Source organism: Maniola jurtina, chromosome 20 (assembly GCF_905333055.1).
Source record: "Maniola jurtina chromosome 20, ilManJurt1.1, whole genome shotgun sequence".
NCBI lineage: Eukaryota > Metazoa > Arthropoda > Insecta > Lepidoptera > Nymphalidae > Maniola > Maniola jurtina.
In genome coordinates this window covers 11,462,555-11,478,205 of record NC_060048.1, presented here as the reverse complement: position 1 = coordinate 11,478,205, position 15,651 = coordinate 11,462,555, and the positions used below count along the sequence as shown (strand labels likewise).

Genomic DNA, 15,651 nt, shown 5'->3' with positions numbered 1-15,651 from the left:
ATAATAATTAATAGTGTAATAATTACATAGTTATTTGAAAAACTATACTAAAAATATACTATTTTTGACAAGTTTTTGGGAATATGGTAGAAATGTAGCTGCAGGAGGTCCGCTACAACCAGCTTAGTTTTTATACCTCTGCTTTAAACATTAGTTTGATATTTATAATTTCTTTGGTTTTTTCAGCTAAATTTATTTTTTAACGAAAATTTTCCCTAATCGTAAGCCATTGTTAAAAATTGATCGACTAAAATAGGACTAAAGGAAAACAACTCTTACTTTATTTCATATCTTGGAATCTGAATAAATATTAAAAAACAAACCAAAACAGATTTTTAGAAATTTTATTTATCATAATAGTTCAAAATCTAAAACAACAAGTTAGACAACACAGAATCCAGGTCCAGAGGGTGGTTGTGCATCAATACCGCGGCGTATCATACGGCAGGCGTGCTCCTCTATCCGGTTGTAAGCTTCAAGAGGGACGCGTGATCTCCTATAATCGTAACGTTTCGTGGGGTCTCGGTAGCTCCACAGTTTTTCAGCAACCGCACTCGTTCGCGGCCACACTCTGTAACAAGATAAAACAAATGTATCAGAAGATAAAGAAAGAAAAAGAGTTAATTTAAACCTTACTTTAGTTCAGGAAACTTTGCGTTTTGAACATTAATCCATACCGGTTTTTATAGAAAGACTAGCCGATGCCCGCGACTTCGCCCGCGTGGATTTAGGTTTTTTGAAATCCCGTGGGAACTCTATGATTTTTCGGGATTAAAAGTAGCCTATGTGCTAATCCAGGATATTATCTATCTCCATTCCAAATTTCAGCCAAATCTGTCCAGTAGTTTTTGCGTGAAGGAGTAACAAACACACACACACACACACACACACACACACACAAACTTTCGCCTTTATAATATTAGTGTGATAGTGTGATATGTAAGGAAGATATAAAAATTACCTGTTTAGAACATTTCTGTCATCCACCATCTCACCCCACATACAAGCTTCTCCTCCAACAATGCCTGCCATAAGAGTTTCGTTGCCAGTAACGTCATATACCATTTGACGGGGATCGGCTGCGTAGTAGTCCTTCCACTCGGAGCCCATAGCATCTAAGTACCACGAAGAAGAGAATAAAACCCGATGCCCAGTCATCAGAACCTGGTATAATAACAAGGTATATTAATAAAAGATCGAAGACCAATTGATTAAGAGAGTCCAAATAGTTTGTATTATCCTTTTTTGAAGAATTACAAGAAAAATAAATAAAAATAAAGATCTTACATTAATCATTTCAGTGATCCAGTTGTATTTCCATACTTGTATAAGTGTATCTTTTGACAGTGTTACTCCTTCATCGTATACTTCCTGAAATAAAAATTATTCAAATCTATAAATAATCAAATTAACAATCTTTAATTTGACCTGAAATATATTTACCTAGTGTAAAATATTTTATAATTGCATAAGTACATACCTAGTAATTTCAAACAATATTTCAAAAATAAGTTTTTATGAAAATAATCTAATCACCTGCCAAACTACGGGCGTCGTGTTATTTGCCAAAAGGGGGATAACATTTCTCATGAATAGAGCGTGCAAGTCCGTCGCTGTTAGGTTATTGGCCTTCATATAATTTATGAGATTTGGATTTGACTGCCTGTAGGTAAATAAAATTAGAAACATCATAGTATGTTTTATTATTATGACTAGAATATATGCAGAATAGATGCATTTGAATTTATCAGAATATATGCATTTGTATGTTTGCATATGCAAATGAATAGAAAAAATTCATAGCGTTATTAACTACATATTTGTAAGAGTAGGAGAACTAGCTCCAATAAAACTCGCGCCATTGTTATTATTCATCACAGTTTATTATCAAACTTTTAACCATCTTTAATATTACTTTTATCCAAATAAACCTTTACAAATACTTTTGAATCATCAAATGAATCTACCACTGGTTCGGAACGCCTTTCCTGCCGAGAAGAACCAGCAAGAAACTCAGCGGTTGCTCTTTTCAAAGATTTGATTTACAATAAGATTCGATTTACAATATTTTAACCGAAATTACATTTAACCGTCAAACTTAAACGAACAAATTTGAAAGAAGTTAAGAAACTCAACATTTAAACCAAAGTTACAATAAACTTGTCAAACTAAACCGAACAAATTAAAAAGGTAGACAAATTCAACGTGTTATCGCTTCGACTGTCGATAATAGAATGCCGCTCCGCTGGACCGCTTCGCTTTTAAATACTATCGTGGCGGTGGGGTTCGGAAACGTCGACGACGTACGATGCGTCATTGAGGATTCTACTCGTCATTCGATCTATGAATTACGTGTCTCATTATTGCGCCGATACGGCCATACTGATCATAGGCGCGTCCCTGCGCCTACTCTCGTCCCTTTTCTCTGCAATAAAGTGCATAAATTAGTAAACCAACATCACACACACATAAACCCTTATAATTTCGAAATCAAAAATGGTTCCTCAACACTCTTATCACGTTAAGAATCTCATAGCCTCAGGGCCTCGACACCCATATTAGCTTTCACGTTAACTCATAGCCTTCACGTAAACACATTTCAATTATCTTGGAACACATAAGTGATAACGTCAGAACCTCATAGCCTCAGCGCTAATTTTGGTTCAGCCTCAGAGCCTCGGCGCTCATTTTAGCCTTGACGTTGACACATGAATTACAAGACAATTGAAAACACATAAGTGATCATCAGAACCTCATAGCCTCAGCGCTAATTTCGGTTCAGTAACCATTTTTTGCTGTTTTTTTTTTTTTTTTCACATTTCAATTATCTCAAAGCACAAATGACGTTACAACCTCATAGCCTCAGCGCTAATTTTGGTTCACACATCAAATGGACTTTAAGGATAATTGAAACCCCAAGTGATGACGCCGGAACCTCATAACCTCAGCGTTAATTTTGGTTCAGCCTCAGAGCCTCAGCGCTCATTTTGGCCTTGACGTTTACACCTTCGGAAAGATAGTAAAAAGTGATGACGGCGGAACCTCAAGCCTCAGCGCTAATATTGGTTCAGCCTCAGAGCCTCAGCGCTCATATTGGCCTTGCCGTTTACACTTAAATAATGGAAAAGTACTTAACTTATAAAAGCACGTCAGTCTGCGCGTCAAATCCTCACTTTGCCGTACTATTACGTTTACTCATAGCCGATACGGCCACATTACTTTATACTTCAAATTTTGGTACGCTTTCCAAACGTTCGTTAATCGTGGCAAACTTTTCTTCTGGTCCCATTGGTTTACTTCGATGAAGTTCACGTCTATTGTTCAGTAATATTCATATTCAGAGGATATTCTTACTTCAGCTTTTACGTTAACATTTTATACAATATTATTATCAGTTTTTTTTTTTTTTTTCTTTCTTTTTTTTTTTTTTTTTGCATTGTTTATCTTTTTTTTTTTTTTTTTTTGCGGTATTACCCTTTTTTTTTAAATATTTATCCTCTTTTTTTTTTTTATCATTACTATCCCATTGTTTTTTTTTTTTTTTTTTTTTTTTTTATTGTTTGATAAATACAAAACCCCAACTCTACCTAGACCGGCTCTTCCACCCCTATACCGGTCCCAAACCGACCATCTAGCCTAGCTACCACAACTAGTACTATGACCTCAACCAACGGAAACCACATAAGGTAACCACAACTCTAAAACCTACAGTAAGTACGACAGACCGTGTCTACTGAGAAGTGTCTCTGACCAGAGCCGCAGAATAATGAATCGGTTTTGATATATACAACACCCAGCGTTACGAATTCATAAAACACCACGGGATTCTATAACTAGATCTGATATGTATCACCGACCTGTAGAACTCTGATTATAATAACAACAAGTAACTGGGCGACGGTACCCTACACTAGATTGGCTCCATCGTAACTACTATCTCAACCGTCTAATCAACATTTCTAACCAACAATATCCACACGTATGTAAATTCACATTATCTGTACAAATTGGAACGAACTCACCAATTACAACTGCAACTTAAAATCACTTTCACAGTACTGACTCAAGAAGTCCTTTCACTACTTCACTCTGTCGAAACACCACACGTAATGAATGCCGCTCTGCCGCTGGTTAGCGTGTCTACCCCAAAAATCTCCCTACCACTTCACGCCATTTTATCATAAAAATACCCGCGCCACTTGCTATTGGTCGATTCAAACATATCACAAGACTGCCAACATAAAAAATGATATTGCCAATATTGTTAAAGTTGCCACTTGAAAATAATATTGACTATGGACAAACACGATTTACTCAAAACTTTGAATAATTATGGAATTATTAAACAGTAAAAATCGAATCACGACAATTGTAATGTTATTATCTGTTCGTATTTGGTTGGTACCAAAAATTTGTAACAATAAGAAGAGAAAAAGTGGATTCGCAAACACATCTCTTTATGAGGTCTGTACTATTTGGTAGATAATAGGAACACATGGAAGCACTTAAATTATAAAATCGCGTCAACACCTTGAAATTAAAATTTGGATTGCACTACAGGAACAAGCGAGGTCTGTTAGTCAGTCATCAACTCATCGCCGATTGGGCGAATTTCATAATTAGTTGATAATAGGAACACGTCAAAACAGTTAAATTATGAAACCACGTCGATCGCCTTGAAATTAAAATTTAGATTGCACTTCAGGAACAAGTGAGGTCTGTCAGTCAGTCATCACCGATATGGTCTCATTGATTTCTTGGGTGAATTACATAATTTGAGAACATGTTCGGCCATTCTGCCCATGACAACCTTTTCTCGTCAGTAGACAATAAGTACCTCAGATATGCCGTGATTAAGTCAGTACTTTCATCTCTTGTAGGATCGCTTTATGGTGTGATTTGATGTATTCCACTGAAGGTTTGATTAGACATTTTTAACTTTCTCGTAAAGCTTGAGCTTGATCTTAATATGGGATGGTGTTATTAAAACTGATTTAAATTGTCTGTCAATCGTCCAAGTAAATTACTTAGTAGAAAATTCTTTACAATAATTGTTAGGACAAATGAAAGTCTGCTGGAAGCTTGAACTGTTTAATTAGGTACGGAGCTAACATTGTCGACTATTAGAAACATTACTTGTAGCCTCACACAACTATTATATAACAAGGTCGGACATCTTGACAGACTTAACTATAGACTAGACCATAGACACTGGGTTGCCATTGTACAATTGTATTTATATTGTCCTGTTCACATCTCCCCTCAATATCAAAACAATTTTTCCCTTAATCTCTTAAATGCTATACCCCCTAACGCTTTTGTAAGTATGTCAGCAAGCTGTTCACTTGTATTTATATATCTTAAATCAATTATTTTATTTTCAAGCTTTTCTTTAACAAATGCTTGCTTTATTTCCAAATGTTTAACTCTAGAATTACCAGTTGCCATCTGTGCCATTTTGATAGTGGACTGATTGTCTTCATAAACAGTTATGTTCACATCAAACCCAAATGTCATCATAATATGTTTTAGCCAACAAGCCTCACTAGTTGCTAAACATAGAGCAATATACTCTGCTTCTGTTGAGGACAATGCTACAGTCTGTTGTTTCTTTGAAAACCAAATTACTGAACAACCAAATACTTTAAAAATACACCCCGATGTTGATTTACAATCATTACAACCACCCCAGTCACTATCAACATAGCTTACAACATCATTATTACAGTCTCTATTATATGTCAAACACAAGTCTATAGTCCCTCTCACATATCTTAAAACATTTAATAATAATTTATATAAAAGCTCTGATGCACAGCTTTGATAGCGGCTTAAAATATTAACCACTGCACAAATATCTGGCCGTGTGCCCATGGCTGCATACATCAGGCTTCCCACTAACCTTCTACATTTATTCTCGACTTCAACACTCTCTGACCCTTCTCGCTTTAAAATATGAAAATTATAATTTTTATCAATAGGTAACTGCAATGTTTTACAATCCAACATGTTATACTGAGACAACAGTTTTATTAAATAATCTTTCTGTGAAATAATAGTGGTTCCCTTTTTAATATCCTGTTTTACATCTATCCCTAAAAATTTACCAATTCCTCCCATAACTTTCATCTTAAAGGTTTTACACAATACATCTCTTAGTTCACACAAAGATTCCTCATTACTTCCAAAGTACAAAATATCATCCACATATAATAGCAAAAATGTTTTTTGTTCCCCTTCACATTTTGAATACAAACAAAAATCCTTATCACATCGTTTATACCCTAAAGATATCATTACATTGTTGAATGTTTCATTCCAATACTTAGGAGACCTTTTTAAACCATAAATTGACTTATTAAGTTTTACATATTTAGTATCAGTTCCCTCTGGTAGAATTAAATACAATTCCTCGTCAAGTTTTGCATTTAAAAAAGCTCCACAAACATCCATTTGATTAATTTCTAAATTTAGCTTAGTAGCTACGGACACAAAAATCCTAAATGTATTTAACTTTGCCACAGGGGCATACAAGTTCTCATCACATTCTTGTTGAAAGCCTCTGGCCACTAATCTAGCCTTATAGCAATCTGCCTTTTTCTTTAAAACCCATTTCGAGCTTATCGCTGCCTTTCCTTCTGGTATCTGATCTACTTCTGTCCATGTATTATTTTCTTTTAGCTGCGCAAGCTCTTTTCTCATAGCCGTTTTCCAATTTTCAGCCTCCGCTGACATAATGGCTTCTTTGTAATTTCTGGGTTCAGCAACATACAAATGATAATCATCTAAATACTTTGGCTTTTCTACCCTTCTTCGCAGTCTACTTTCTTGTATTGGATTTTCTTCTGTTTCTACATTTTCACGTCTCTCTTCTTGAGTTATTTCAGGTATTATATCAGGTGTCACATCCGGTTCTCCTTCTCCTTGATTCTCTCCTAGATGAGGATCACAGAATTCTTCTTCACTTTCATTAGTTAATGAGGAAGAGTCCTCATAACTATTCTCTACAGGAACGTCAAGTAAAACTATTTTTTCTTTAGTCTGTATTTGTTCTTTTTGCCTTTCTTGATTAATAAATACTACATCCCTCTTAGTATGCACTTCCTTTTTGTCTTCATAATATACCCTATAACCTTTGCTATCATCATAACCAACAAAAATAGCTTTCTCTCCCTTTACATCCAACTTTCGTCTGTTTGCCTTAGGAATGTGGACGTACACATGATCACCAAATACTCCACATAAGCTCTGAATGTCAAAATCACGCTTACAAAATGTCTCATAGGGTGTCTGTCCTTCTACTCTACTCTTTGACGTTCTATTCAATACGTATACTGTGGTGTTCACTGCTTCTGCCCATAGATCCTTTGGCAAGCTCCTACTTTTGAGCATAGACCTGGCAGCTTCTACAATTGTTCTCATATCTCTCTCCGCTTTACCATTTTGTTGAGGAGTGTGGGCCACAGTTGTCTGATGTTGTATACCTCTCTCTTCTAAGAACTTTTGCATATCCCTATTAATAAACTCGCCTCCATTGTCCGTTCGGATCACTTTGACTTTGAGCCCTGTCTGTCTTTCTGCCCATGTAACAAAAAGTTTCATCTGAACAAATACATCACTTTTCTTCTTCAGAAAATATACTACACGGTAATTCGAATAATCATCCTTTATCAATAAGAAATATCTAGAGCCTCCTATGCTATCTACCTCCATTGGGCCACACACATCGGCATGGACCAACTCTAAGCATTCTTTGGTATGCTGCTCCCTTCTAGGAAAAGGTAATCTATGCATCTTACCTTCTAAGCATGACTCACATTTAAAACTTTCTCCTGTATATGTAATGCTATTATTATTGAGTACTTGTTTTACATACTCCATACTCTGGTGACACAGCCTCTCATGCCACTCGGTTAATGAAGCAACAGCTGCAGCACCTTCGTAAACATAGTTTGACACTTTCAGTACATAATAATTTCCCTCACGACTTCCTAAAGCACACAGTAACTTGTCTTTGTAAAATAAACACTGTTCGTTCAACATTGTGACAGTATAACCTCTTTTAGTCGCACTTGGTATAGAAAATAGATTAATTTTAATGTCCGGAACATGCAGTACACTGTTCAATGTTGACTCAACATACATTTCTCCATTATACACATTTAGTTTTACATCACCAACCCCAACAATAGGCAAACACCTTCCATCTCCAACAACAACAAATTGATTTGGCATAGACACTGAATTATAGTTTGTAAACAGTGAACGATCTCCTGTCATATGGCTGCTCGCACCACTGTCAATCACCCAGCATTGATTGTATGCTCTATTGTCTATGTAATTCAGAAACTCACTCTCCAACTCTGTTGTCATAGCCACCGTGAACGCATTTCCTGAGTTTCCTTTCTTCGATGAATTTCCACTGTGTTTTTCTGTATTTTCACGCTTAGGACAGTTAACTTTCAGATGATTTAGTGACCCGCACAGGAAACATTTGCGATTTTCCTTCTCACTCTTACAATCTTTAGCAAAATGCTTTGGATTCCCACATTTGTAGCACTTTTTGACAAATCCACCTCGCTTCTTCGCAAACAATGCCATGTTATTCTCTTCTTTATCTTTGTCTCTGGCTTTCAATCTTTCCTCTTCTACAAGCAGGCGTGCCACCAAATCATCATACTTTTGCTTAGAAGTTTCAACTGACTCCCACGCAGAGATAAAGTGACTATATGTGGCAGGTAATGACAATAAAACTTTAGTCATTAAAAATTTCTCTGACACCTCTTCACCTGCCTGTTTTAATTGACAAGCCATCTCTTGAACTTTAGCTAAGAACACAGATAGCTCTCCATCTTCAAACTTGCATTGAAGAAAACGTTGTTGCAACATCATGGTACTTGTTGCTGATTTTGCTTCAAAAACACTATGTAATTTTTGCCACATTTCTGCCGCCGTCTCACACGTTAAGACATGAACCATGGCCGCCTCGCTCAGCCTAGAAACTATTATCGTTTGGGCCTTGATGTCCTTCTTCGCCCACTCTGTCATATTTTTTTCATCAGACTTTTCCGTTCCATTCACTACAAGGAACACATCCGCCCCTTTCAAGGTAACCGCCACTTGGAATTTCCACACATTCCAATTTTTCTGGCCTTCTAGTTTTATTACGTTTGAAGTCGACGCCATCGCCATTGTGTGAACATCCATTTTGCGAAACTCCAACGCGCTCACTCGTCGAAACCCTCGTGTGTGCCTGATGTCGTACTATTCTCCGCACGACCTCCTTCAGACGCCACTTTCGACAAAACACACCGCCGTTTTTCGCCGTCAACACTAACTCTAGTGTAACATCGCCACACAATATTATTAGCTCCGATCTTCACCTAAAACAGAATTATGAGCCTGCTGGGCCACATAACCTGTTAGGACAAATGAAAGTCTGCTGGAAGCTTGAACTGTTTAATTAGGTACGGAGCTAACATTGTCGACTATTAGAAACATTACTTGTAGCCTCACACAACTATTATATAACAAGGTCGGACATCTTGACAGACTTAACTATAGACTAGACCATAGACACTGGGTTGCCATTGTACAATTGTATTTATATTGTCCTGTTCACAATAATGGCCTTCTTAATGAACCAAACTTATGAACATTCAACAAATTTATGACTACAAGACTCGTATCTTGGTTGAAAAATGAAAGCCTTAAAAATTTATTCACTACTATCATTTAAGACAAAAAGGAAACTGGGATACCGGTTCTACGTATCGTTGATATTTGGCATTGGCACGCACAACACACGAAAACGTTTAAGTGCGAAACTTGTAATTAGAATAAGTCTGAACCGAACGAGAAACTCGAAAGAAATGGCCAATACGAAGATGTTCCAGTAAGTCTTTAAGATAGCTTGGATTCGGGCTCCAAATACCTAATCGAGCAATCCATGTACCCACAAATGTTTAATCCGCCAAATGCGGCAGTGGTCTGAGAAACACGCGGAACAACTATTAAAATATCAACTTAAAAAAAAAAAATTAAAAATCTCTGAGATTAAATCCTACAAAAGATATTCATAACCAACGGCCAAGAAAGACAATTTAGTTTTCCGAACAACACTTCCTAACGGAGCCAATACTTTTAACGGAAATGGAAAATGATCAGCAAATCACCAAAGCCGTTGAGTCACCTCGCACAGACCCGTCAGCTCACCACAGAGTTTGTCAAAGTTATTCGATAAACCTGTATTACGAAGAAAACAACCGATTCTATATGACACAACATCCAGTCAGTAGCTTGGTCCTTGGTAATAGTATTCCACCATAAAACAGAAAACGTTGAAAAGAAGGAACACTGCCGATCAGTGTCTCCCACCATAAAACAAGCCCTTGATCTAGTACGGTATTAAGGATCACTTAAAAAAACAAAAATACTATGCTATTATGACCTCTCAAAGTGACTGCTGTGAAATTTAAGAATATTCAACGGTTCGCCATTAACAGCGAAATCTACGAATAATCAAAAACGATTTTGAAGACAAAAAAAAACGGAACTATCCAGAAACACAACAGGAGTCCGATAAATTGCTTAAACCCGTCTACTATCATCTTGGGACCACGAAATAGTAAAGTAAATGTTTTCAAAGAAATACACCTGTGAAGCTTTACAAAACACATCTGCTTCTAATAGCGGCCTACCACTGGAAAAATAAATAAAGATTATGATAATAATAAATGAAATGATGACAAATAAAACAGCTCACACCACGCCAGGCACGTCATCTTCTGTCGGCAACTATCTTTGAAATCTTAGGTTTGTATCACGTTCCAGACTTTGGATACCTTCAGCCATTATTTCACTTATCCAACATCATACGTATGCCAATTCACTCAGGTTATACTCCTTGAATTGATTGTTCTAAAACTGGTACTGTACTCCGTGTCGTGGTTTTTAGCAAACATTCCCACGATTTTACTGCTCCTAAATGAGCGCTAGCTGCTTTCAGTCGCGCTTCGTTGTATTTTAAATCATATTCATTTCTTTCACATCAGGGTTGAAGTTTGAAAATAAACGGCTAAAATCTATTCATTATTTCTCAATCTATGTCTCTAAAGTATTATCCAGAAATGCCGTTGCTATTAGCGAGGCGATGATGGTAATTGGCGTTGATTCATCCCTTCTTCTGATGTAAGAGTAGGAGAACTAGCTCCAATAAAACTCGCGCCATTGTTATTATTCATCACAGTTTATTATCAAACTTTTAACCATCTTTAATATTACTTTTATCCAAATAAACCTTTACAAATACTTTTGAATCATCAAATGAATCTACCACTGGTTCGGAACGCCTTTCCTGCCGAGAAGAACCAGCAAGAAACTCAGCGGTTGCTCTTTTCAAAGATTTGATTTACAATAAGATTCGATTTACAATATTTTAACCGAAATTACATTTAACCGTCAAACTTAAACGAACAAATTTGAAAGAAGTTAAGAAACTCAACATTTAAACCAAAGTTACAATAAACTTGTCAAACTAAACCGAACAAATTAAAAAGGTAGACAAATTCAACGTGTTATCGCTTCGACTGTCGATAATAGAATGCCGCTCCGCTGGACCGCTTCGCTTTTAAATACTATCGTGGCGGTGGGGTTCGGAAACGTCGACGACGTACGATGCGTCATTGAGGATTCTACTCGTCATTCGATCTATGAATTACGTGTCTCATTATTGCGCCGATATATTTTAGTACTTTTTCATTGTTAGTGTATATTTCACTATTATATAATTAAGTTCCAAGCGTCACAAGTTTCCTCTAGAATATGTAGGAAAATATTTAAACTGTACATAAAGTCTGACCAGAAAAATAAAATATCTCGCAATATTGCGGAAACCCCGCAGAACTAATATAAACAAGACCAACTTAGTGACCATAGATATATTTCTGGCCAGGCTTTACTAATTATACTATCACAAGTATTAAAACTGATTATTTACCAGCATTGTAATTCAACTTCATCACCACCAACGTGAAAGTATTTATCTGGGAACAAATTTTGTACTTCTTTGAACAAGTCTCGGAGTAGTTTGTAAGTCATATTCTTCGTCGGATCAATGGGTCCTAATCCTACAACACGTCCATTTTCATAGCACTCGGTCAGGATGCTAGGGTATGCATTGCCCCAAGACGCGGTGTGTCCTAAAAATAAAATGTAACAGTAAATAGCGGGATTTGAGTAAATTGATGCATATATTTTCAGGAGTTAACATAAAATTGTGCATAAAATAAAACAAAATACCAGGAACATCGAATTCAGGTATAACTCTGATACCGCGATTTCTCGCATATTCAATTACTCTCTCAATATCATCCTTTGTATAAATCATTGTAGGGTCGTAAGCACCTCTTTCACTGTAATAAAAATTGTATAGATAATTCGTTAAACTTAAAATATAAATAGGTACCTGATGAGGTTCGTTTGACTAATTAAAAAAATCACCTTAATTCTGGAAACCTTTCACTTTGATAAGGAAAACTTTGATCATCGACTATGTGCCAATGGAAGACGTTCATTTTATTCAATGCCATTGCGTCGAGAGTTTTTAAGATGTTTGGCAAAGTAATAAAGTGTCTGGATGTATCAAGCAGCAGTCCTCGATGTTTATATCGCGGAAAATCATATATCATAGTTTCATTTACTCGTACATCCTGCAGCAATTAACGATTTTAAGAGAAAACGATAAACCGGTAAGGATGCGTTATAAATAAAACATCACTTAGCATTTGAAAAAAACTTATGAACCAAAAACGACTTGACCATAGAGTCCATAGAGATATATAATATACTATCTCTATGGAGCGGACTGGGACCATCGGACACTTTAAAAAGGCGGGAAATATTATGAAAGACAATGTCTGATAGAATGTCAATGGAATAAAGCATAAGAAAATCAGTGTAGACCATGATGAGACCATGACTCTTGGTAGTCGCTTATTGTGTGTTTTTGCTTTTTTTTGTCTACCTTCATGAGTTTTAAATACCATTTTCCATTGAAATTTTTACTGAATGAAACTTACATTATGGTCATCGGAAATATAAAACAGTTGTGCAAATGTCTCGAGCCCTCTTATGGCGCCCCATATGGATGAACTGATAAGCTTTGAACTCGAAGATACGGTTATGTTATCTAGCAGAAAAGGAATATATTATATTTCATAAGTGTAAGCTATTAATTAAACAATAAAATGTGGTTTTGTTTAGTATAACAATTGATTGGTTTTCTCATCGAAATACATTTCGATGGGTTCTCTATTTAAAACTAGATTTACTTAATTGATTATTATACTACTTACTCTCACGCCCGGTTATAAAATATGATTATTATTATTATTATTATTATTGCAAATGAACAAACATAACTTATTATTAAGTAGGTAACTATTATTTAAGGTCAAGTAGGGTTTACATTATTGGGTTATCATTGCACTCAGTATATCAGCTTAAGTGTTTGCGCTGGGTATTGGTAGGTAAAAGATAAGTAAAATAATAAGTTAGGAAATTTCTTAGAAAATTTGAGATAAAGTTTATTTGTTTGTGATTTACACATATACAGTACAGTACCTACATATAGGTAGTTACTCTACTATGTGTAAATCTTCTATGTATCCTCAAAATAACATAAATGTACTAGGTAAGTAGGTAAATACACTTACCTACACACACTTTTAAATAAGTAGGTAAGTACTTACAATTCTGTACGTTAGTACAAGAATTAATAAGTTCTTATAGATGATACCTGCGACTTAATTCACATGATTTTGGTGAAAAATGCTTAGTTACTATTAAACTATTCGCAGCAGACTGGGCAATTTATGTATAGTAGGTACTGATTATTATTATTTATAATGGTTTTACTTCTGAAAATATACTTACAGCTTTCATCCATATCCAAATGTGGTAACTCTTCACAGGGTGAAGTGAGTGTAATTTCCAGTTCATTCAGATGCCCCTTGTAAAATGCATCTTCTGTATTTGCAATGAGCCTGGGTCCTAATACAGGCTCTGTGTGTCGAGCCTTAGGCCCAATATTGTTCTCAACTATATAGGAGTAACGAGCGATTGCATTTGTTAAAATATCGCAGGTCTGATCCATAATCTGTAAATTGAAATGGTAAACGAAAAATTGAGTAAGTAGGTAGGTATATGATTTTTATAAAATTTACGTTTACGTAAACAAACATTCCAATTACCGTTATTATTTTTTTTATAAAAATGGCGCGCACACAGGAACCTGTGGAACAAACTTCCTTTGGCGGTGTTCTCACTAAATTACAACATGGACATGGTGTTATTCAAGGGACAAATTACTGAAAGGCCGGCAACGCAGAACTTGACATCAGAGTTCAGTAGAAAAAAAAACCGGCCAAGTGCGAGTCAGACTCGCGCACTTGGGGTTCCGTACTGGGGTATTTTTTCCAACATTTTGCACGATAAACCAAAAACTATTATACATAAAATTAATAAAAATCTGTTTTAGGATGTACAGGTGAAGCCCTTTCATGTGATACCCAACTGGGTATAGTTATCTTATTTTGAAAATTGAAAAACACATTGTAATTTTTTTTTTAAATGATGTAACCACAAATTCGCGGTTTTCAGATTTATTCCTGTAATTGTGCTGTAAGACCTACCTACTAACCAAATTTCATGATTCTAGGTCAACGGGAAAGTACCCTATAGGTTTCTTGACAGACAGACAGACAGACAGACAACAAAGTGATCCTATAAGGGTTCCGTTTTTCCTTTTGAGGTACGGAACCCTAAAAACATTTGATTTATGCTGTTATTTACGTTTTCGTGTTCATTTATTTTATAAAAGTTAAAACCAATTAAAAATACGCTCTTTAAATTATGTTAAAAAAAATAGATTTTAAAAATACCTAAGTGTTTACCTACATATACCTATAATTTGTTAAATCGATAATTTCAGCAACAAAATAATAACACTCACCTTAACTTTAAATTGCGAAGGGTTAAATACATAATATGTTTTACTCTTAACTTCAATTTGAGGTTTAGGCCAGACCTCACCCTTCGTTGGTGGATATTTTGGTCCAGGTTTCGTCAACCACATGCCTCTCGCGTAAAACTCGCCAAAAAATAAATAGAGAACTACAAAATGTCGTAACATCGTGCGAAAATATAATTAATATTGCATTAGCAAAAATCTGTCGAACGAAGTTTGCTCCCCGAGCATTTGTGGAGTACTAACTAGTAAAATCTAAAATGCTTCCATGGACGATAACATCTCGCACTGTTTTTTCTGTTCCGTGATCTCGCACAATATTGAAAGATTCAAATAGAATTGTGTTGCAGAGGCAATGTATTAAATAGGGCGTGTTACTTAAACAATTCCTAAAACAGTAAACATATTATTTAAAAAACAAACTATGATTCGCAAGAAATGTGTATTTTAGTAGAAATTCTTCGTGTCATAAAAATAAAATCCAGATTTAATTTTCTACACATAGGTACCTAACATAAAAATGTGCATTTTCTCATGTTTTTTCTTAAAGAATATTAGCCATGTTAATCATGACTAATACTCCCCTTTCCCCTCCAATTAAACGAAAAGCTGGTGCCAGGAGT

The 15,651-nt window shown here is 35.7% G+C and overlaps 2 protein-coding genes across 2 annotated transcripts; both read right to left on the bottom strand.

Annotated features, from left to right (window-relative positions):
• Positions 1–330: 330 nt before the first annotated feature.
• LOC123875530 (beta-hexosaminidase subunit beta-like) lies at positions 331–15,415 on the bottom strand. Its single transcript, XM_045921407.1, has 10 exons — positions 15,014–15,415; positions 13,936–14,158; positions 13,080–13,189; positions 12,502–12,710; positions 12,301–12,413; positions 11,999–12,200; positions 1,537–1,663; positions 1,288–1,371; positions 962–1,164; positions 331–571 (listed from the first exon to the last, which is right to left on the bottom strand). Exons 1-10 carry the CDS (start codon positions 15,191–15,193, stop codon positions 382–384), a joined length of 1,641 nt encoding a protein of 546 aa, XP_045777363.1. The 5' UTR covers positions 15,194–15,415; the 3' UTR covers positions 331–381.
• Positions 5,078–9,616, bottom strand: LOC123875544. The gene is made up of 2 exons (XM_045921429.1): positions 8,815–9,616; positions 5,078–5,448 (listed from the first exon to the last, which is right to left on the bottom strand). The coding sequence occupies exons 1-2, from the start codon at positions 9,205–9,207 to the stop codon at positions 5,269–5,271; spliced, it is 573 nt and encodes a 190-aa protein (XP_045777385.1). The 5' UTR covers positions 9,208–9,616; the 3' UTR covers positions 5,078–5,268.
• Positions 15,416–15,651: the final 236 nt, after the last annotated feature.